We start from the raw sequence: 16,898 nt of genomic DNA, 5'->3' as shown, positions 1-16,898 counted from the left end.
GCGCTCCGTGTGAGGCTGATGGAGCGACTGCCTTTGCTGGCCGGAGCGGCTGAAAGCAAAAGTCTGTCGTCCGTCCCATGGCAGCAGCAGCAGCAGTCAGGAAAGAAGCGAAGGGGCCCCCCTGCCGTCGTTTTTCGTTGGATGAGGAGAATCTTTTTTGGCGCAGGTCAACCGCCTCACTCGGAAATGCTCTGCTCCGAGACTCGTTCTCTTATTTGGAGGTTGGCTGCCACGGCCATGGGCCAGCAGCTCCTCCTTTTTCTCCTCTTGCATTTCGACCTTTTTATTCTTTTCTTCTCCGCCCATTTCGCTGCTTCTGCTGTGCTGCTCCACACACACACGACGATGGACACGGACGAGCATTGGCTTCTCCTCTGTCAGGTAAACAATCATCCGCATTCCTTTTTATTTCTCTCAGAGTTTTGAGTTTTATGGGAGAAAGTGTGTAGAACATGGGCAGGGCAGGGGGTAAGAGGGGGGCAGACATCTAAAACTTTTTCTTTTTGGTTGAAAAATGGACAAAAATGAGAAAGAGGAGGACCACCACCCCCGCTCCTTGACCTTCCAACTGGAAGGGAAAATGGAACCATACCAGGAAGAAGAAACCATTTGATTTTCTCTTTTCATATAGAGATAATCACGTGGGCTCTTCTTTTTCCCTCTGAAAAAAGAACTATATAGAGATATGCCTTACATTTGATCCCCCCCTATTTCTGTTATAACTTTCCCCGTCTGAATTGTATAATTCATGAGACGTTTGATTCAAGTTCAACAGGCCGGAATGATATTTCCCCCCAAATGTGTGCGGTGAAAGTGGTTTCCCTCCATTTCCCAATGGGTTTTTCTTCTTGTGAGATGGTGGGGTGAGGGTTTGAAAGGAAAAAGGTTTGGAAAGGAGTGCGGGGATCAGATTTTAGTTGATATCCTAAACGGTAACTGGTACAGACTGGCATTCATTTTTACAATCATGTTTTTCTTCTCATCCGTCTGTCCATCGGACGAGCTTGAACAAATCAAATACGACCGCTCGTCGGCCGTCCCTCATGTTGTTGACGTTTCTCATTGTCGGCCTCGTCTTTTATTTCGTCCTGTTTTTACAAGGTGGTGGCGCCGGGTAGAACCTGGAAACGTTTTTTAAAACTCAAACAATATTTTTTCCTCTTTTAAAAATTTTTCTTTCTAAATGAGAATAACGTGACCCTGAACTGCTGCAGCTCGTGATGTTGCTCCGTCCGCTTGGCGTGTCATTAGCCGGGACGCCGCGTTTCACTGTAAATGTTCTCATTGCAACCGAACCAGCAAAGTCGAGTTGTTGTTGTTGTTGTTGCACTTTGGAAATTTCCCATGTTCACATGAAAAGTCAGAAAAGCCATAAGGAAAAAAAAGGTCGAGTCCTTCTTATTCGATCGAGTGCACAAAACAGCCTTGCCTTTTATTTTTGTATGTGTGGCCGCAGGTCTAATTGGAAGGTACTAGTCGTTATTATTCCAGTGATTATTATTATGTTTCATCATCGGCAACTTTTTTTTTTCTTCCCCTTTTGCTTTCAGCATTTTTGGCCTTGAGACGCACGTCGGGCCATGTGCAGCAGTTTCTTGAAAAAATTCCCTAAAACCAGCGGGTGGGTGGGTCTCCGGTCGCGACCTCTTCGACCGCAATTCCCTTTTAGTTTCGTTTTGAGACGAGCAAAAATCTTTTGATTTAAATTTTAGTTAATTTCCAGAATATGGGGGAAATGTGCGTGTCTATTAGAAAAATAGCACCGAGCCCAAATTGTTGTTTTTTCGTTTCACAGGTACGAATCGTCTTGTGCCCGTTGGCTCTGTGAAAAGGAAATCAGTTTTAGATGTTGGATTTGTTTTTGTTATTGTTGTTGGTTGGCTGTGCCATTCCCTTTCATCAGACGAGTGACGGCAACAACTAACGGCACCCTCCGAAACACGGAAACCTTTTTAAATTCCACATTGTGTTTGCTAGTGGAAACCGTTTTCGCTTTTTTCCCCTTTTCATTTCCTATTTTTCCATTCGAGTTTTTGACTTTTCCAACGGTGAACTTTGGCCAGCCAATGTCGGGGCGTGAAACTTTTGTTTTTCTGTTTTACTTACCGTTTTGAAATGAAAATTGTCGCTCTCAATTATGCGATGGCGTAGAAATGTCAAGGACCTGCTCGTCTTATTCATTTCCTTTGGATTTGAGACAATTCTGCGTTCGGCTTCTGCGACGATCGCTCAGCGATGAGATGTCGGCCGGTTTTTCCCGTCGCAGCGATTGCAATCGAGTCAATGATGCCAAAGGAAATTGACAGTTGAAATATTTACCGTTGTGGAATTCATTGGCTCTTGTCTAAAGAAATCAAAGCAAAAGGTGAAAACCTGTTGCAACAATCATCGACTCTATGGAATAATCCCCCGTGCAGATTGGTCGTAGAAAAAACGTGAACGGGTGAGTGCTGCTCGAATTAGTAACGGGTTTTTCTTCCTTGTTTCATCCCTGGGTTTTCAATCGCTCCCTTTAGTCATTCTTCCACGTGGCCAACTACTCCGGTACGTAAAAGGGAAAAATGAGATAATCAGTCGACGGAAATTTACGGCGCGCGTACGACCGACGCAGTGATGGAATACATCAGATAAACCGGACCCGAAAAAAAACCCCTAAAAAAGGTGATTCCGGCACGAGGAAACTTGAAAAATATCTTGATGACCCAGTGCCCCGAACCTAAAGACGATTGTTTCTTTCTTTCCTCTTATTTTATTTTATTTTATTTCATTTTTCTCTTAAAAAGCGACGGTTCGTTATCGGCAAGTTTAACGATGCGCCACATCACCGCCGCAGATCCCGCCGAGTGTAGGGGGAAGGGGAGTCTGACCCCCCGGCCGCTGCTATTAGGGTCTTCAACTCTTTTCAAGTTGATGGCATTTGTCTTGCGGTGTGTACAGAATAAATTTCCGGATAGAAGATGGGGGGGGGATGTGTTATTAAAGAAAAAAGGAAAGGGGGGGATGAAAGGCCAACTGGGGTTGTAGCAGTCGCCCAGGTGAAAAAATCGGGGTCACCGGTGTCAGTCGGCCCCCCACGCATCCTCCTGAATCCATCGGATAGGACTAGAGGATAAGACTATCCACCACAATATTAATGGAGGATGACTGTTCCATGAGGGGGGTTGGCATTTCTATGTGTGTTTCTCTAAATGCATAGAGGAAAAGAGATGCTGGATATTGCCACAAACAAGCGAGTGGTTTTTTCACCAGCCAATGAATAAACTAAAAGAAACAAACCAGAAATAGAAATAGAGAAAAACAGATTTCTTCTTCTCCGGCGCTTTCTCTTTGATTGAAAAACCCACCCTCTCTCTTATCCACTCCCTCCCACGCGCTCATTATAATTTAAAAAAAAAAAAGATGCGACGATTCGTTTCTTTCTCTCACAGCGACCGGAAAAGGGAACAAATGCCCAGATTTATTCCAAGACAAAAAGAAGAAACAAAGTTTTTAAATTGTTAATTCCACTCAACTGCAGTGTGCCCCTTTTGAAATTTTAATCGTCATTCATTATTCTACAGCCAAATTCATTTTTTGTACATTTCTTTAATGTGAAAAGGATCCACGTCTCGATCGTACAGGAGCTGCTAAAATGGAGTCAATTGAAATTTGTTTTTCCGTTTGTCACGCTCCAGCGGATGAGAGTCTCGACGAGGAAACGTAACACATTTTGCTCGTCGCTGGAAGAAAATGTTTGTCATTGGAGTGTTGGTAGTGGGCGGTTGTTCGTGTGCTACAATCGTCGTTTGCCCATATAAATGTCGACATGTTGCCCGTTGCCTCCTTAGTATTGAGACTTTTGAGCACTGACCAATTTCATCCATTCCGGCGCTCGCCTATAGCGGCGGAATAAATAATACGCGGAGAATGTTAGCCTTACCGACATTGATCGCCCTCTCCTTTGTGGCCTTTTTCGCCTCTGCAGGTACGTAGAAATTGATTGACATTTATTCCTAAAGACTGAGACTAATCTAAATTATTTCCTTGAACTTTACAGGCATATTGGAATCATTTTCACGAGGCATGCACGCAGCCACGACTTACAAATTTATGCGACCGGGTCCTGTGAAGACGGAGCCGACTCCTCCTCCTCCTGCATCCATCCCGGACGAGCTGATCGCCACACCCATCAATAATTACAACGGCGTGAATGATGGCCACGACGTCAATATCTCGTCGACGATGATGCCGACGATTAGCGGCGTCCTTCAGCGAGTCGGTAAGACTAACACAAATATTTAAAATTCAATTCAATTCAAACAAAATCCTTTGCCGCAGATTTGTGCCACGTTCAAAACATCGTCGTCCCGTTATCTCATCCCGACGGCCAGCCCCAAAAGGAATTGATTTTTAAATCCATGGAATTCCCGTTCAAACGCACCAACCCACTCGTCTGCTCGTGGAATGTCAAGGTATTCGTTATTATTAGAGATCTGGTTAATTTGAATTTGGCCACTTGTTTGTACCTTTAGGTGAGCGACAATTGCCGCCGGGGACTCGTCACGATGAAGATAAACGAACGCAGTCGACTGGCCAGTGAGAAAGGCTGCAGGAAAGGATATTACCGCGTGTCGCCATTCATGAAGGAAGCCAAGTACGTACGACATTTACCAACATTTTGTGTGTGTCGATTGTTTGGTAAATCCCGTTTTCTCTATTGGCATAACAGAATCTGCGGCCGTATCAATAACGTTCCGGCCTTTCAATGGTACATTGAGGATCAGCAGCCGGAAAATGTGACCATCACCTTGAAGCACAACGGACTCAATGACGGGTTCTCTGAAGGATTGGGTTTTACCCTGTCAGGTGCGTATACATTCAGTTATTCTACTATTGGAAATTCGAGTGTTGATCACTAATAATCCCGTTGTACCACACAACAAACAGGTGAGTGTCTGCCTGACGAATCCGACTTGACAATCAGCAAAGCCATCAAATCCTACAAGAATTGGCTGGACCAAATCTCCAGGAGATCAAGGGGTGAACTGACGGTTGTCTTGCCGGACCTTGTTCCATTGGAGCCCATCATCAAGTTATGGGAAACTCAGCCAAACGTCACCAAAGGTCCTATGGAATTTCCTAACGTTACATCTGACGACTCGACAACTACACCACCAGCCCCGACTGTCCTATTATCAAACTCGAGTCCATCTTCTGACACAACAGACGACAGCGACGATATTGACCTTCCCCCAATTGCAATGAATCCCTTTACTACACAGTCGTCCAATGAATCCAATCGCCCGTTATTGCCGCAAATGGATGCCGATAAAGCTGATCCTGTTCATTTGACAATCATTTCTGATGTTGTCACCGAGTCTCCCCAGCTGCCCATTACAACCACCAACACATTGCAATCGATCGAGACGACGGCCCAGCCTTTGCTGAGCGAATCTCCCGTTCCTGAGGGGATTTTGGCCGTTTCCAATCACAATTCTCCTTTAAGTTTCCCAATGATCCGTCGTCGTCCATTACCTACCACCCCAAAGCCAATCACCAGAGCCCCTATTAGTCGACGTCCACCGACTAGCGTGTTCCCCGCCAGCAGGAAGCGGCCGGCCGTTCCAGTTTCCAACGATAATCCCTCGGACATTCCTTGGCTCATTCTCAAATCTCCTGATGAGTCGTCGTTATCGGAAATGTACCGGACTCCGTCGTCCACCACCACCACCGCCCGTCCTTTCATTCCAAATCATCAAGAAATGGTCCGTCCAGTTAAACGACGCCCACTTGTCCGTTTACCATCAACAACTGTCCGCCCAGCGTCAAGTTCTTCCAGAAATCCGTGGGTCATTTTAAAATCTCCACAAACCAACAAAAATCAAAAGAAGAAGCGACCGGCTCCAATCCGCCCAAAGGTTCCAGTTGTCGACCACCAAGGAATTCCGTGGCTCATTCTCGCCTCGCCGCCCGATCCTCTTCACCCGTCATCAGAATCCTCGTCGGAAATGAATCATTATTACCCAGACGTTCCTTCAAACCAACTCTACAAACGGAAAGATTCATTCCCCGGCTATTTTGTTCCAACAATTTAACTACCACCAGACCTACTTAGAATTGACTTGTGACTGTTTGACTCTTGTAATTTCGACTCTTTTTTATTTATTACGACAAAATAAAACCCAATAATAACACATTTCACGGTCGCTTGTAGTCAGCACCCAATTACCCACATTCATTGACGTTCAGCCCATTTTTATACGAACGTAAACGCTTCCTTGAAACTCTCACCACGGGGGGGACTACAAATAACAAATGAATAAAAGTTGTGGGTATGTATTAGATGCTATTATTGTTATTATAATGGACGTGTGATCTGGCCCAACGCGTTTAATACGACTTTCGAGTTTTTTAATTTCAATCGGCCTAGTTTTAACGTCAATTAAAAAATGACTCGTCCTCATTCTTGTTTTTATATTTATTTTTGGAATTGTTTATCTAGGAGCGTCACGGACGGACACAAGTGGCAACAGACTCTATAGGAGGAAGCCCATTTTTGGGTGATATCCCGTCCGGCTGCATTTACAGTCGACAACTCATTTGGAAATGAATTGAGCAACTGACTGGACTTGTGTGTAAGTTTACCAGGTACCGAGTAGAGCTAGATTCAATTACTTAATGGATGTGTCGAAGGTTTATAGTGTTTCCGTGTGTTTATTGTTGCAATAGTTGCCCTTTAATTGCCCAGTCTGCCGTGTCATTCCGCGGATGATATTTTGTAACTTTTCTGTTGGGGGAAAAACTTTTGTGTACCTTTGGGTTACGTGGTCTGATGGACAATGTGTACAGGCTGGAGTTTATTTCTAAATATGTTTACAACTTGTTTCATGTTCTGTCTGAGGGAGGGCGGATCAATTAGACTCGGCTGTCATTTTCCTTTGCCAACCAAATTCTTTTTCATTTACATCATTTTTCTTTTTTAATTCTAGGCGGACAGCAACAGCAAGAAATGCGCCAACTATTTCTCGTTTTGTTTTTCGACCTTTGCGTCGTCGTCTACTTCACCTCGGCAGGTAAATAATTTGTCGAATCTGTCAAAAGTGATGAACTGCACAGAAAACGAGATGGATACAATTCCAGTTGTGCTGCTGTCGTTTGATTAGATTTATTTTACTCTAATGTCAGTTGAAATATTGATCATCAGGTATCCTCGATTCTTTCCTCCTCGGTCTGCATTCAGCCTCAGAAGGTACGACGTCGACTAGCAACAGCCCACCGTCATCCGAGTCGACTGGAAATAGCCAGACGGCCATCGCCAAATACACCGGCAAGTGGCACACCAACAGCTCCTCATTCTATGTGCCGACCGATGACGGCGGTCAACTTCGTATAGGTACAAATATTCACAGTTGTCATGGGTTGGTTGTGCTTTAATAATTCTTGATTAATTGGATATTTCAAATAGATTTGTGCGAAGGTGACATCGTTGTCCCGTTGACATTTGATGGAAAGGATCAAGTGACCGTCAAATCCACCAAATTCCCATACAAACGATCAACTCCGCTCATTTGTTCATGGAATGTCCAGGTATTTCATTATTTTTATTGAGCTACTTTTATATACTTTTGTAACCCATTTCCTGAAATGTTTCAGGTGACTAAGAACTGCTGGCGTGGAATGGTCACCATGAAAATCGACGGATACAGTCGACTGGCCGATCTCGGCGGATGTCGCCATGGATACTACACCGTCTCTCCCTTCATGAACGACACCAAGTAAATGGCAATCAGCAAAAGGCCTTTTACATAGTCTTATAATCCAACGCTTTTCTTGTTTCAATAAGGATTTGTGGGCGTATCAACACCGTCCCTGATTTCCAGTGGTACGTCGAAAACCAACAGCCGGAAAATGTGACCATCACTCTAAGACACGCCGGACTCAACGATGGCTTCGCCGAAGGATTGGGTTTCACCTTGTCAGGTGAGAAACAAACACAATCGATTATCAATAACGAATTCCGGAATTCATTCAATTTCTTTACAATAACAAACAGGAGAGTGCCTTCCCAACGCGTCAAACATGACGCTCGAAAAAGCCACAGAATCCTACAGCAGCTGGCTACAACAGCTTTCAACTAAACAATCAGAGGGTGGACCCACGGTTTACATACCGTCGGAAAATGATTCCAGCGATTCCATCGATAATTCTACGGCGCCCACCACTTTGTCGCCGACTACGGAAATCAGCAGCACAACTGTTGCCGCCAGTCATCAGGATCTTGGTACGACTGCCGTTCAACCTCCTCTCCTCCAGTCCAACATCTCTACTAACGAATCCTTGGCGGAATCTCATCCGCATAATGTGACCGTATCTGCTAATTTATCCACGGAGTCCAACAATGTCACGGAGATCCCTTTGACGACCACCCTGATGCCGTCCTCGACAATCTCAACCACTAATACTACAACGGGCAGTGATCCTGTGGATTTGCCCGGTTCGAGCTCCTTGCTGAATAGTTCCTCAGTTGTTGGCTCTTTGACTGCGGAAAATCCAACCACGTCGTCAACTCAGCCGACTAGCAGTTTTAGCCCCACCACAAAACGTCCGTCGTCTGCTTACACTTCCAACGGCGATCCCGATATTCCCTGGCTCATTTTGAAAGCGCCAGCGGAAGAATTCTTGCCGGAATATCATCATCCGTCGCCCGTTGCTGTGGATTCTCCGTTGAATCGACCCAATGTCCCCGTGTCCATTCAATCGCCCAAACCCAGCAATAACCCCATTAGCCCATCCTTTGCAGAGCTCTTTGTAGACATTGACATTCCCGATAGAATCCGTGATCCTGCTGATACCCTCCCATTAACCATCCATACTAGCAAACCTTATTCCAAACGTAAACCGCAATTGCCACCAGCAAAAGTCCAAGTTCCTCCTAGAATTAAGCGACCGAATTTGTCAGGGAATAATCCGGAACCTCCCACGATAACTGATCATCGTCACCCATTGTTGTCGAACAAAAAAGAACCATCGAATGGCGTTGCCAATTTGGCAGAGAACAATTCTGAAGTCATTTTGATCGACGTCGTCTTGAAATCGCCCAGCAACAAGCCGGAAAATACCAGCAACGACATTTCCGCCATGATTAGTGAGCCGGGCAAGATGGTGCCTCCATCCAGCAACTCGAGTCATTCGCCTATTAAACTTCCGCCATCAACGACCATCAAAGCGTCGAGCAGCAATCGACCCAATTTCTACAAGCCACCCCTTCGTAACCCTTTGTTGACATTTGAAGACTAATTGCACGCTGATTTTTATTTTTTTAAATGATTGAAACTTAATCACTCATTAACTCAAATGGCACTGAAAATAACTCGGATAAACAATTAAACATGTGCAATTCCCTTAGCATGGGTTGCCTGTTAAGTGTTTATCTGTCGTTGCTTTCATCTGTTACCAGATTCTGTTTAACTTATTTTTCAATTCTAGATTTTTATTCGACAAATAAAAGTTTGTCTTTACTTTCAGAACGCACGACATCAATTGTCTAGTCTTGATATTACATTTATTTTGTTTCATTGGCAAGATGTGGGAATAGTTTAAGTTGATTCTTACTTGATTAATTTGCCAACAAAAAGTGAAGGTCATTTGAAAACCTTTTGCACGTGTTTCATGAAAACAAAATATGGTAATAATGTGGAGGTAGGGCTGCCTTTTTTCTACATCTCCCGCCCAAATATTTGCTGAATAATTTCAAGGTTAAAAAAGGATTGGAAATGGGAAGGGATGACATGTGCTGCCCTGCTGTGTGGACCCAGACTAGACCGCATGTACACGGGGTGATCATCCGATTTATTTTAGCCAGTTAGGTTTGTTCTGCTTCTCTCTGCATTGATTTCAATACGTATTGAATTTTTACAAGGAAAATGTTGCGAAAGAAACTTAAAATTGAGTGTGTCATTTCCTCTACTTGTTGAAGCTCTTTCCATTTGTCTCAGATGGAGCATTTGGATCTTGTGAGAGTTCATCTTTATTGGGGAATCACTCTCCTTTTCTAATTTGATACGGTGAGCATATCTTTTCATAGCATTCTGTTCATAACTTGTTGCCCGGTTAGCAGATTTCTTATTGTCAGCCCTACTAGCACACATTGTCCATAGGACGTCCATTGGATATCCGACGGTCCATTTTCCGTTTGTCCGTTTAGCGTTAGCTACGGATATCCTATGGATGGTATATTTTGATCCAGATAACGGTTGGTCGCGGATGGTCATACTGGGATGTCCTATGGATGTCCATCTGGTACCAATCTCGGATGTGAAGTCAGCCGTACATTCGTGATGAGTATTGGACATCGTATGGATATCAGACTAAGGATCTGAAACGAACGATTAACTTCAAATCCCAGATTGGTACCGATGGACATCCATAGGACATCCCAGTATGGACCGTGTTTTCTTGATCCAAACATTCCATCCATAGGATATCCGTAGCTGACGCTAAACAGACGGACGGTTTTCGTTCACAGGATATCCATAGAACGTCCTGTGGACATTGTGTGCTAGTAGGGAAGCTTGAATATCCCCTTTGTTTCAAATTAATAAGAACAAGTATAGCATGGATGCATAGCACTGGCATGGCATTCAGGAGTCCCGGGTTCGATCCCCGATGAAATTAGATCTTTTAATTTTTCCCAAATTTTTAACTGATACCAAAGACGTCCGTTTTTCGGACGTCCATGGATATCCAAAGTTGGACGTCCACAGGAGAGGACATTAGTATATCCTTTAAACATCCATAGGACGTCCAACTGGGACATCCAACTGGATCGGCTCTGACATCCATAGTATATCCTATGGATATCTCTGTGCTAGTAGGGAGGCTGTGCAGTAGCTCTCACTTGTTATTTCCTTACGTGATCTGCGCCGAATCTTTTTTTAAAGGTTTCATTTCAGTCCGTGTGGCATGTGTTTACTACAGTTTTATTGTTGACATTGGGTTAAATTACATGAATAAAGGGCATTTCAATGAAAGTTTGTTCCAACTAGAAGTGCACGGTGCTGAATAAAGCAAGTCAACAACTTTGGAGACTGCCTGAACAAACCACCGATAGGTTATACACAAGCTATTAATACATTATTTTCACTTGGGAAACTAACGACCTAAAGGAGATCTAAATATCAAGACAATTATCTGTGAGGGCCCGTATAAGCTTCTTTCTACTAATCAAGGAGCCCCAAGCAAGTTTTTCTTATTTTGAATTAAATTTGATTTGTCTACTTTTTGTTTCTCATTTTCGTTTCCGACTGAAGACGACGAAATGCTTGGGTCACTTCCAGTTGCGGCAACTTTTTCTTTTAGCCACGTCATCAACTTGGGGGAAATGAGACGTAAGAATTCTTTGATCCATGTTTGCCAGTTGTTGAATAACACGTTGTAATTTCCTGTTTTGACTTTTTTAGCTTTGGTCAATAATTCGTTGGGTGAAGTCTCAACCGTACCGAAATACGTGGCCTTCTCAAACACTTGGATGTCTTTGAATGGAATTTCTGCTCGGCTGGCTTGTAGGAGACCATTTTCTTCTTTTGCTTGAAACAGGTACGTTTTCTTGCCTCTGGGGAAATGAATGACCAGGGTCCAGTGCTGGGCTGACGTGGGGCTGTTTCCAGGTAGAGAATCACTGGATCTAAATGCGAATTTGGCCTCTCTTTTCGTGCAGTCGCATTCTTCTTCGCAGTCTTCCAGTTTGACAATGTCGAGATCACTATTTTTTCGCCGTTTACATGAAAAGAATTCATTAATAAGGATTTGTTAAATTTTATTAAGGATTAGATATTTAGGTGACGTTTACCTCGTACTGCTTCCCATCGTAGCTTTTAAAACTTTTAAAATTTACTTTAGGAATCTGTATCCGTGTTAACTTTTCATCCAATCAACAAATTTATAAGAAAAGTAAAGGCCGTTGCATGTTCGAGGGTAACTGGAGAGAAAAAAATTTGAAACCTAGAGATAATGATTGCTTTTTTCTCTGTGACTGAGCACTGAGGTAAAGAATTGGTTCAAGACACGGAGCTAACTGATAATAATCGTCGGTTAAAATATAGTTGAGAATGATTTCGACACGGCCCTTATCTGAGTTCTCTGTGAGCATAGAGGATGTTTCTGTTCGATAGTCCAAGCATTTTCAAATAGTTAAGAAAATGCGTTTGCCGTAAAAATAATGACGGCCCATTCACCAATATATTTAAGAATTGATGCAAATCCTGCGGATCACATTTAGTTTGAATTTGACTTTCTTAAATTGGGCATGACCTTAATCGAAAACTGTTCAACACGGAAAAATCTTATCGATTTCTATCTTAAGTTTATCAACAGTTTTCTTTTGCATGCAATGATATGATGTAGTTTAATTAAAGCGATGACCGAATCCTGATTGATATCTTCTAGAAACGATTTTGCTGCCGCGTGTACGCATCGTCGCCGTTTCGTTATTTCAGTGCGGATACGATGGAAAATGGCTACATGATCGCACAGTTGAGCCTGCTGCATAAGGATATGATTATAATCAGCAAATAAGTCAAAATAGTCTCAAACTTAATCCAGTGCTTTTCTTTTTCAATAAAGATTTGCATCAAGTGTATATCAACACCTATCTTGATTTCCAGTGGTACGTCGGAACTCATTGATACGAATCCAGCACTGTAGCTGACAACCCATAAAATACGTACCTTGTATCAGGTAAGTCGAGTGAACAAATTTACTTCTTGTTTCGAGTCGATTGAAGTGGTTATTTATTTATTGTGCTGGGTTGAATTGAAGTAACGTGTTAAGAACCAGACAATTGTCCCGCAATTCCCCGGACGGCCGATTTCTTCCGTGATGTGCGTTTATTTCCTGCAACTCCTAGTTTTTCTGATTGCCAGGATTTTAGTGCTGTGGGTGTGGGATGGTATGTAATCTAATTCATTTTCCCATTCGTTCTTCTCTGAATTTACAAGGTACCTATTGGGAAAAGGAAATTCTATCGAGTATTGTTCTAGTATGTCTTTCGATCAATTGAATTTTCACGAAATTTGTCTCATGGACAGCCGTTTATTGTTTACATCTGGTTGAATACGCGAGAGCATGTTGAAATCATTGCAATTAAGACTGGCCTTGACTTAGTCCCGTCGAGTGTAGCAGTGAATACAGCAGCGTTGTACATAAATGGTTTCTAATAGTTTGTAGGTTTAAGTCTGAAATCGGTTACTTCGTAATTGACAGCAAACAATGAGGGCCAATACTACTGGTAGGGTCAAGTATACTGATTATTGCCCTTTCAAGTATAAGCAATTGCAAGAAATCAATTAATATGGAAATGCATTATCTTCCACTAGGGCCTACCCATCATGAAACCAATGCGAGTTGCAGCATAAACGACACCCAGGGCTAAAGTACCAGTTCTAATTATCTCGAATTGTTTATCTTCTGATTCTTTTTCTTGTTTAATCTGTAGAATATTTCTGTTTAGCTCCATCGACAGGGTGTAGTCTTCAGATAAACGATCCAAAAGTCTTGTCATCCATGTTTGCCAATTATTTAAGGATCCGTGGTATATTCCTGTTGGCACTTTTTTAGCTTTCGTCAATAATTCGTTGGGTGAAGTTTCGACGGTACCGAAGTACGTGGCTCTCTCCAACACTTCGGTTTCTTCCAATGAAATTGTAGCTGCACGATAGGCTTGAAGGAGACCATTTTCTTCTCTAGCTTGAAACAGATACGTTTTATTGCCTCTGGGAAAATGAATAAACAGTGTCCACTGCTGCTGGATTGAGTTAGGAACTGGTCTGCTAAACGCGAATTTGGCCTCTCTTTTTGTGCTGTCGAATTCTTCGCATTCTTCCAACTCGACAAAATTAAAGTTTGTAAAGAAACCACTATTTGTCGCCCGCGTTGTAACAAAAAAGAGTAGTAGGAATAAGTACATCTCAATTTGAATGAATTTTATCAAATTATTTCGATAACGTACCTCGGTGCTGAATTTCCCATCGTAGCTTTTACGTAACAGAAATCTTATTCGTCTTCCGGAATGTCCTCGTTACTTTTTGGTCCAGTTAGTACTTAAAAAAATGCGAAATTTGTGGCAATACCAATGTTCAAATCGGAGAATAATTGAACAAAGCTGGAAAATGGCGGACAGTGATCCGAGCGTATAGGTTTAAGACACGAAGCTAACTGATAACAGTTGGTTACAAAGTAGTCGCTAATAATGATTTTGACACGGCCCTTATCTCGAGTTCTCTCTTAAATAATCGTCATCTTGGAGCAATAGTTACCAATCGATATTCCTCTGAGCCTATCCAAATTTAGATGAAAAGCATTTTTCCACATTTTTCATGAAAATGATGACGGTTCATTCGCCAACATATTTAAGGACCAGTGCAGATCTCTCGGATTACATTGAGTTTGAATTTGACTTTCTCACTTGACGTCATTGGGTAATGAACTTAATCAAACTGGTCAGCACGGAGAGCCTTCAATCTTATCTGTTGAATATGTCTTTCGATTATCGACTTTATCTCTTGTTTATCAATAGTTGTGTGTTGTATACACTGAACGTAACGATCCAACAGAAAATGACAACGAGTTTCGATTTATTTCTTCTAATTCAATTAAGTGAACAAATTAGTGCTTATTTTCTTCATTTTGATTGTCATCGGCTTCATCTTCTGTAAATCTCTTTTAATATAATAAGCTGAATTAACTGATTATCTGTTGTTCGCTTTTATCTCAGTCAGTATAGTCCTGCTGGGCGTGTGGTAATAATTAATGCGATTCCACACCCACGTATTAGCCAGGTTGACTGCAGTTAGTAGATAAGATCCAATAGATGTAGTAATAACTGGGATATCGGTTTAACTGTCACTCTTATTCTTATTATTCGTCCCTAGACCTAGACTGGTTAACACGACAATCGACGGATACAGTCAACTGGCCGATGTCATCATGGACTACACCGTCTCTCCCTTCATGAACGACACCAAGTAAATGGCACCATCAAAATGCAAAATGCCTTTTAATCTAACGCTTTTCTTCCCGTAATGATTTGCGGGTGTATCAGCACCGTGCCGGGTTTCCAGTGGTATACGCCACAACTTATTGAAACGAATTCAGCACTGTATAGCTGCCGACCCATCTATCAATTGAAATATCAAATTTTAATCCCTATCATGTTTTCTTTCATACAGAAAAGGAGATGTTGTCTCCGCATGGATGGCCGTTCTGTTATTCTACTCCTTGGAAGTGTATCTTCAACAACACACGCCCTTTCAAGTAAGCAATCAATTAATAAAAATGCATTATTTGTTACTACCCAGCATGAGACCAACTATAACAACAATAGTAACAGTACCAACACCACCACCAACAATCAGTATACAAACACGCTTAATATTCACTATTAGTTGATCAAGGAATGTTTTCGTTTTAGTCTTGAGAATTTGTATTTTTAGCGCCATCATCGATAACTTGGGGGAAATTCTTTGAGCCAGGTTTGCCAGTTATTAAACAAAACGCGGTACTCTCCTGTTCCAACTTGTTTAGCTTTCCCCAACAGTTCCTTGGAAGAAGTTTTGACAGTACCGAAAAATTTGACTTTCTCCGACACTTGGATGTCTTCCAATGAAAAAGCTGCACGGCGGTCTTGGTTCTTCTCTAGGCTCAAACAGATATACGTTTTGTTCTCTACAGGGAAATGAACGACCAGCGCCCAATGCTGAATATCCTCACGATCTGATTTATCATCTCCAGCACCAGATGGACGCAACATGTATGGTTCAGTTATGTGGAATGCCAATTGAGCGTTTTTTTTTTGGTGTGGTCGCATTCTTCTTCACATTCGTCCAATTTTATTTGGTAAATGTGGAAGATTTGACTCGCATAGTGTTTGTGATAAAACGCTTGATGTCCCTGATTGACTCGTTAGGGAATTTCATTTTAATCAGCGAATTCAATAAATCCGATGAGATAAGACCCAGAAATACTTTCACCCACGAGTTTGTGCTAAACAAATCATATTTTTGTCCTGTTGGAATTCGTTTAACTTTCTCCAGTAATTGGCGGGGAGAAGTCTCGAACGCTCCGATGTACATGGCCCCGTCGAAAACTTCGCGATTCACATTTTCTGCACGGACGGGTTGCACAACGTCATTTAGGGGCAAAGCTTCGAAGAGATAAGTTTTCTTTCCTCTGTGAAAATGAATGACTAGCGCCGAACACTGGAATGACTTAGGATCCCAGCTGCTTAAATCAGTGGATTGAAATGCAAATTTGGCCACTCGTTTCGTGTCGTCAAATTCTTCTTCACATTCTTCCAATTTCGCAAGTCTGAGAGGTTACAGCGCTACTTTGGGTACTTTTAATTTGGAAATCAGACAAAATTGATTCAAAGAAAGGATCTCTAGTTTTCTTCTTAGTTAACAATCCGTTAACAATACCTTTCTGGAAGTTTAGATTTTCTAATAAACGAACTCATTCCTTTCGTATTGAACTATTGATGTGTGTCTGCTCGTTGAGTCTTGAGCGACTGTTTGACTACAAACACATTTGTGCACAAGCTCTTTCAAACGTGTGTTGGTAACAAAGGAAGTATTAATGTTATGATATGTGATGAGTTATTTGTCGTTTTTATTTCCAGATCCGCTGTGGAACTATGCCAGTTGACTAATGTGCGATAAAGGTGCAGTGAAACGTACGTACGTGAAAGGAATTATCAGGTAACGTCGTTTAAGTATACTGTTGATAGGAGGCACTACCTCGCCATGTTAGAAGCGATAAAGTTTTTTGTTTTGTTTTTCTATCGTTCTGATAAACTGCTGCCTAAATCAACATTTTCCGACCCCCTTAAAGAAAACTGTAATAACAAAAATATTGTCTCATAATTT

General features: G+C 42.2%; 3 protein-coding genes and 1 long non-coding RNA gene across 10 annotated transcripts; 3 read left to right on the top strand and 1 right to left on the bottom strand.

The window, feature by feature from the left end:
- Positions 1 to 6,582, top strand: LOC124315843 (mucin-2-like). Of its 4 annotated transcripts, XR_006911725.1 has the most exons (9): positions 1 to 381; positions 3,599 to 3,964; positions 4,037 to 4,258; positions 4,318 to 4,451; positions 4,512 to 4,633; positions 4,709 to 4,845; positions 4,927 to 5,103; positions 6,194 to 6,311; positions 6,482 to 6,582. XR_006911725.1 is itself a non-coding variant. In XM_046781547.1 (8 exons), exons 2-7 carry the CDS (start codon positions 3,907 to 3,909, stop codon positions 6,072 to 6,074), a joined length of 1,821 nt encoding a protein of 606 aa, XP_046637503.1. In that variant the 5' UTR covers positions 1 to 381; positions 3,599 to 3,906; the 3' UTR covers positions 6,075 to 6,120; positions 6,194 to 6,432. The 4 variants fall into 4 exon arrangements, 3 of the variants coding, with proteins under 3 accessions (XP_046637503.1, XP_046637504.1, XP_046637502.1); XM_046781547.1 differs by lacking the exon at positions 6,482 to 6,582 and having other exon boundaries at positions 4,927 to 6,120; positions 6,194 to 6,432; XM_046781548.1 differs by lacking the exon at positions 6,482 to 6,582 and having other exon boundaries at positions 6,194 to 6,430.
- Positions 6,522 to 9,552, top strand: LOC124315842 (mucin-5AC-like). 3 transcript variants are annotated; one of them, XM_046781543.1, is made up of 7 exons: positions 6,522 to 6,614; positions 6,969 to 7,052; positions 7,184 to 7,372; positions 7,445 to 7,566; positions 7,633 to 7,754; positions 7,823 to 7,959; positions 8,033 to 9,552. In XM_046781543.1, the coding sequence occupies exons 2-7, from the start codon at positions 6,989 to 6,991 to the stop codon at positions 9,274 to 9,276; spliced, it is 1,878 nt and encodes a 625-aa protein (XP_046637499.1). In that variant the 5' UTR covers positions 6,522 to 6,614; positions 6,969 to 6,988; the 3' UTR covers positions 9,277 to 9,552. The 3 variants fall into 3 exon arrangements, with proteins under 3 accessions (XP_046637499.1, XP_046637500.1, XP_046637498.1); XM_046781544.1 differs by having other exon boundaries at positions 6,532 to 6,627; positions 7,220 to 7,372; XM_046781542.1 differs by having other exon boundaries at positions 6,532 to 6,627.
- A 1,650-nt stretch (positions 9,553 to 11,202) lies between these two features.
- LOC124315838 lies at positions 11,203 to 14,047 on the bottom strand. 2 transcript variants are annotated; one of them, XM_046781538.1, is made up of 2 exons: positions 13,985 to 14,047; positions 11,203 to 11,740 (listed from the first exon to the last, which is right to left on the bottom strand). In XM_046781538.1, exons 1-2 carry the CDS (start codon positions 14,002 to 14,004, stop codon positions 11,203 to 11,205), a joined length of 558 nt encoding a protein of 185 aa, XP_046637494.1. In that variant the 5' UTR covers positions 14,005 to 14,047. The 2 variants fall into 2 exon arrangements, with proteins under 2 accessions (XP_046637494.1, XP_046637495.1); XM_046781539.1 differs by lacking the exon at positions 13,985 to 14,047 and adding an exon at positions 11,828 to 11,910.
- Positions 11,277 to 15,488, top strand: LOC124315839. Its single transcript, XR_006911724.1, has 3 exons — positions 11,277 to 11,366; positions 11,439 to 11,574; positions 15,204 to 15,488. It is a non-coding gene; the product is annotated as an uncharacterized LOC124315839 (long non-coding RNA).
- Positions 15,489 to 16,898: the final 1,410 nt, after the last annotated feature.

The sequence above is a fragment of the Daphnia pulicaria genome, chromosome 11 (assembly GCF_021234035.1).
Source record: "Daphnia pulicaria isolate SC F1-1A chromosome 11, SC_F0-13Bv2, whole genome shotgun sequence".
NCBI lineage: Eukaryota > Metazoa > Arthropoda > Branchiopoda > Diplostraca > Daphniidae > Daphnia > Daphnia pulicaria.
Note: the sequence above shows the minus strand (reverse complement) of the source record. Positions and strands in the feature narration are given on the sequence as shown.

What these genes read in the sequence shown, in the direction of transcription:
- LOC124315842 (XM_046781543.1), top strand. Translation starts at nt 6,989, where the DNA reads ATGCGCCAACTATTTCTCGTTTTGTTTTTCGACCTTTGCGTCGTCGTC. An exon ending in CGGCGGTCAACTTCGTATAG is followed by an intron (nt 7,373 to 7,444) that starts GTACAAATATTC and finishes TATTTCAAATAG; the next exon opens with ATTTGTGCGAAGGTGACATC. An exon ending in ATTGGGTTTCACCTTGTCAG is followed by an intron (nt 7,960 to 8,032) that starts GTGAGAAACAAA and finishes AATAACAAACAG; the next exon opens with GAGAGTGCCTTCCCAACGCG.
- LOC124315843 (XM_046781547.1), top strand. Translation starts at nt 3,907, where the DNA reads ATGTTAGCCTTACCGACATTGATCGCCCTCTCCTTTGTGGCCTTTTTC. An exon ending in GGCCTTTTTCGCCTCTGCAG is followed by an intron (nt 3,965 to 4,036) that starts GTACGTAGAAAT and finishes TGAACTTTACAG; the next exon opens with GCATATTGGAATCATTTTCA. An exon ending in CCATTCATGAAGGAAGCCAA is followed by an intron (nt 4,634 to 4,708) that starts GTACGTACGACA and finishes TTGGCATAACAG; the next exon opens with AATCTGCGGCCGTATCAATA.
- LOC124315838 (XM_046781538.1), bottom strand. Translation starts at nt 14,004, where the DNA reads ATGGGAAATTCAGCACCGAG. An exon ending in ATGGGAAATTCAGCACCGAG is followed by an intron (nt 11,741 to 13,984) that starts GTACGTTATCGA and finishes GCGAAAAAATAG; the next exon opens with TGATCTCGACATTGTCAAAC.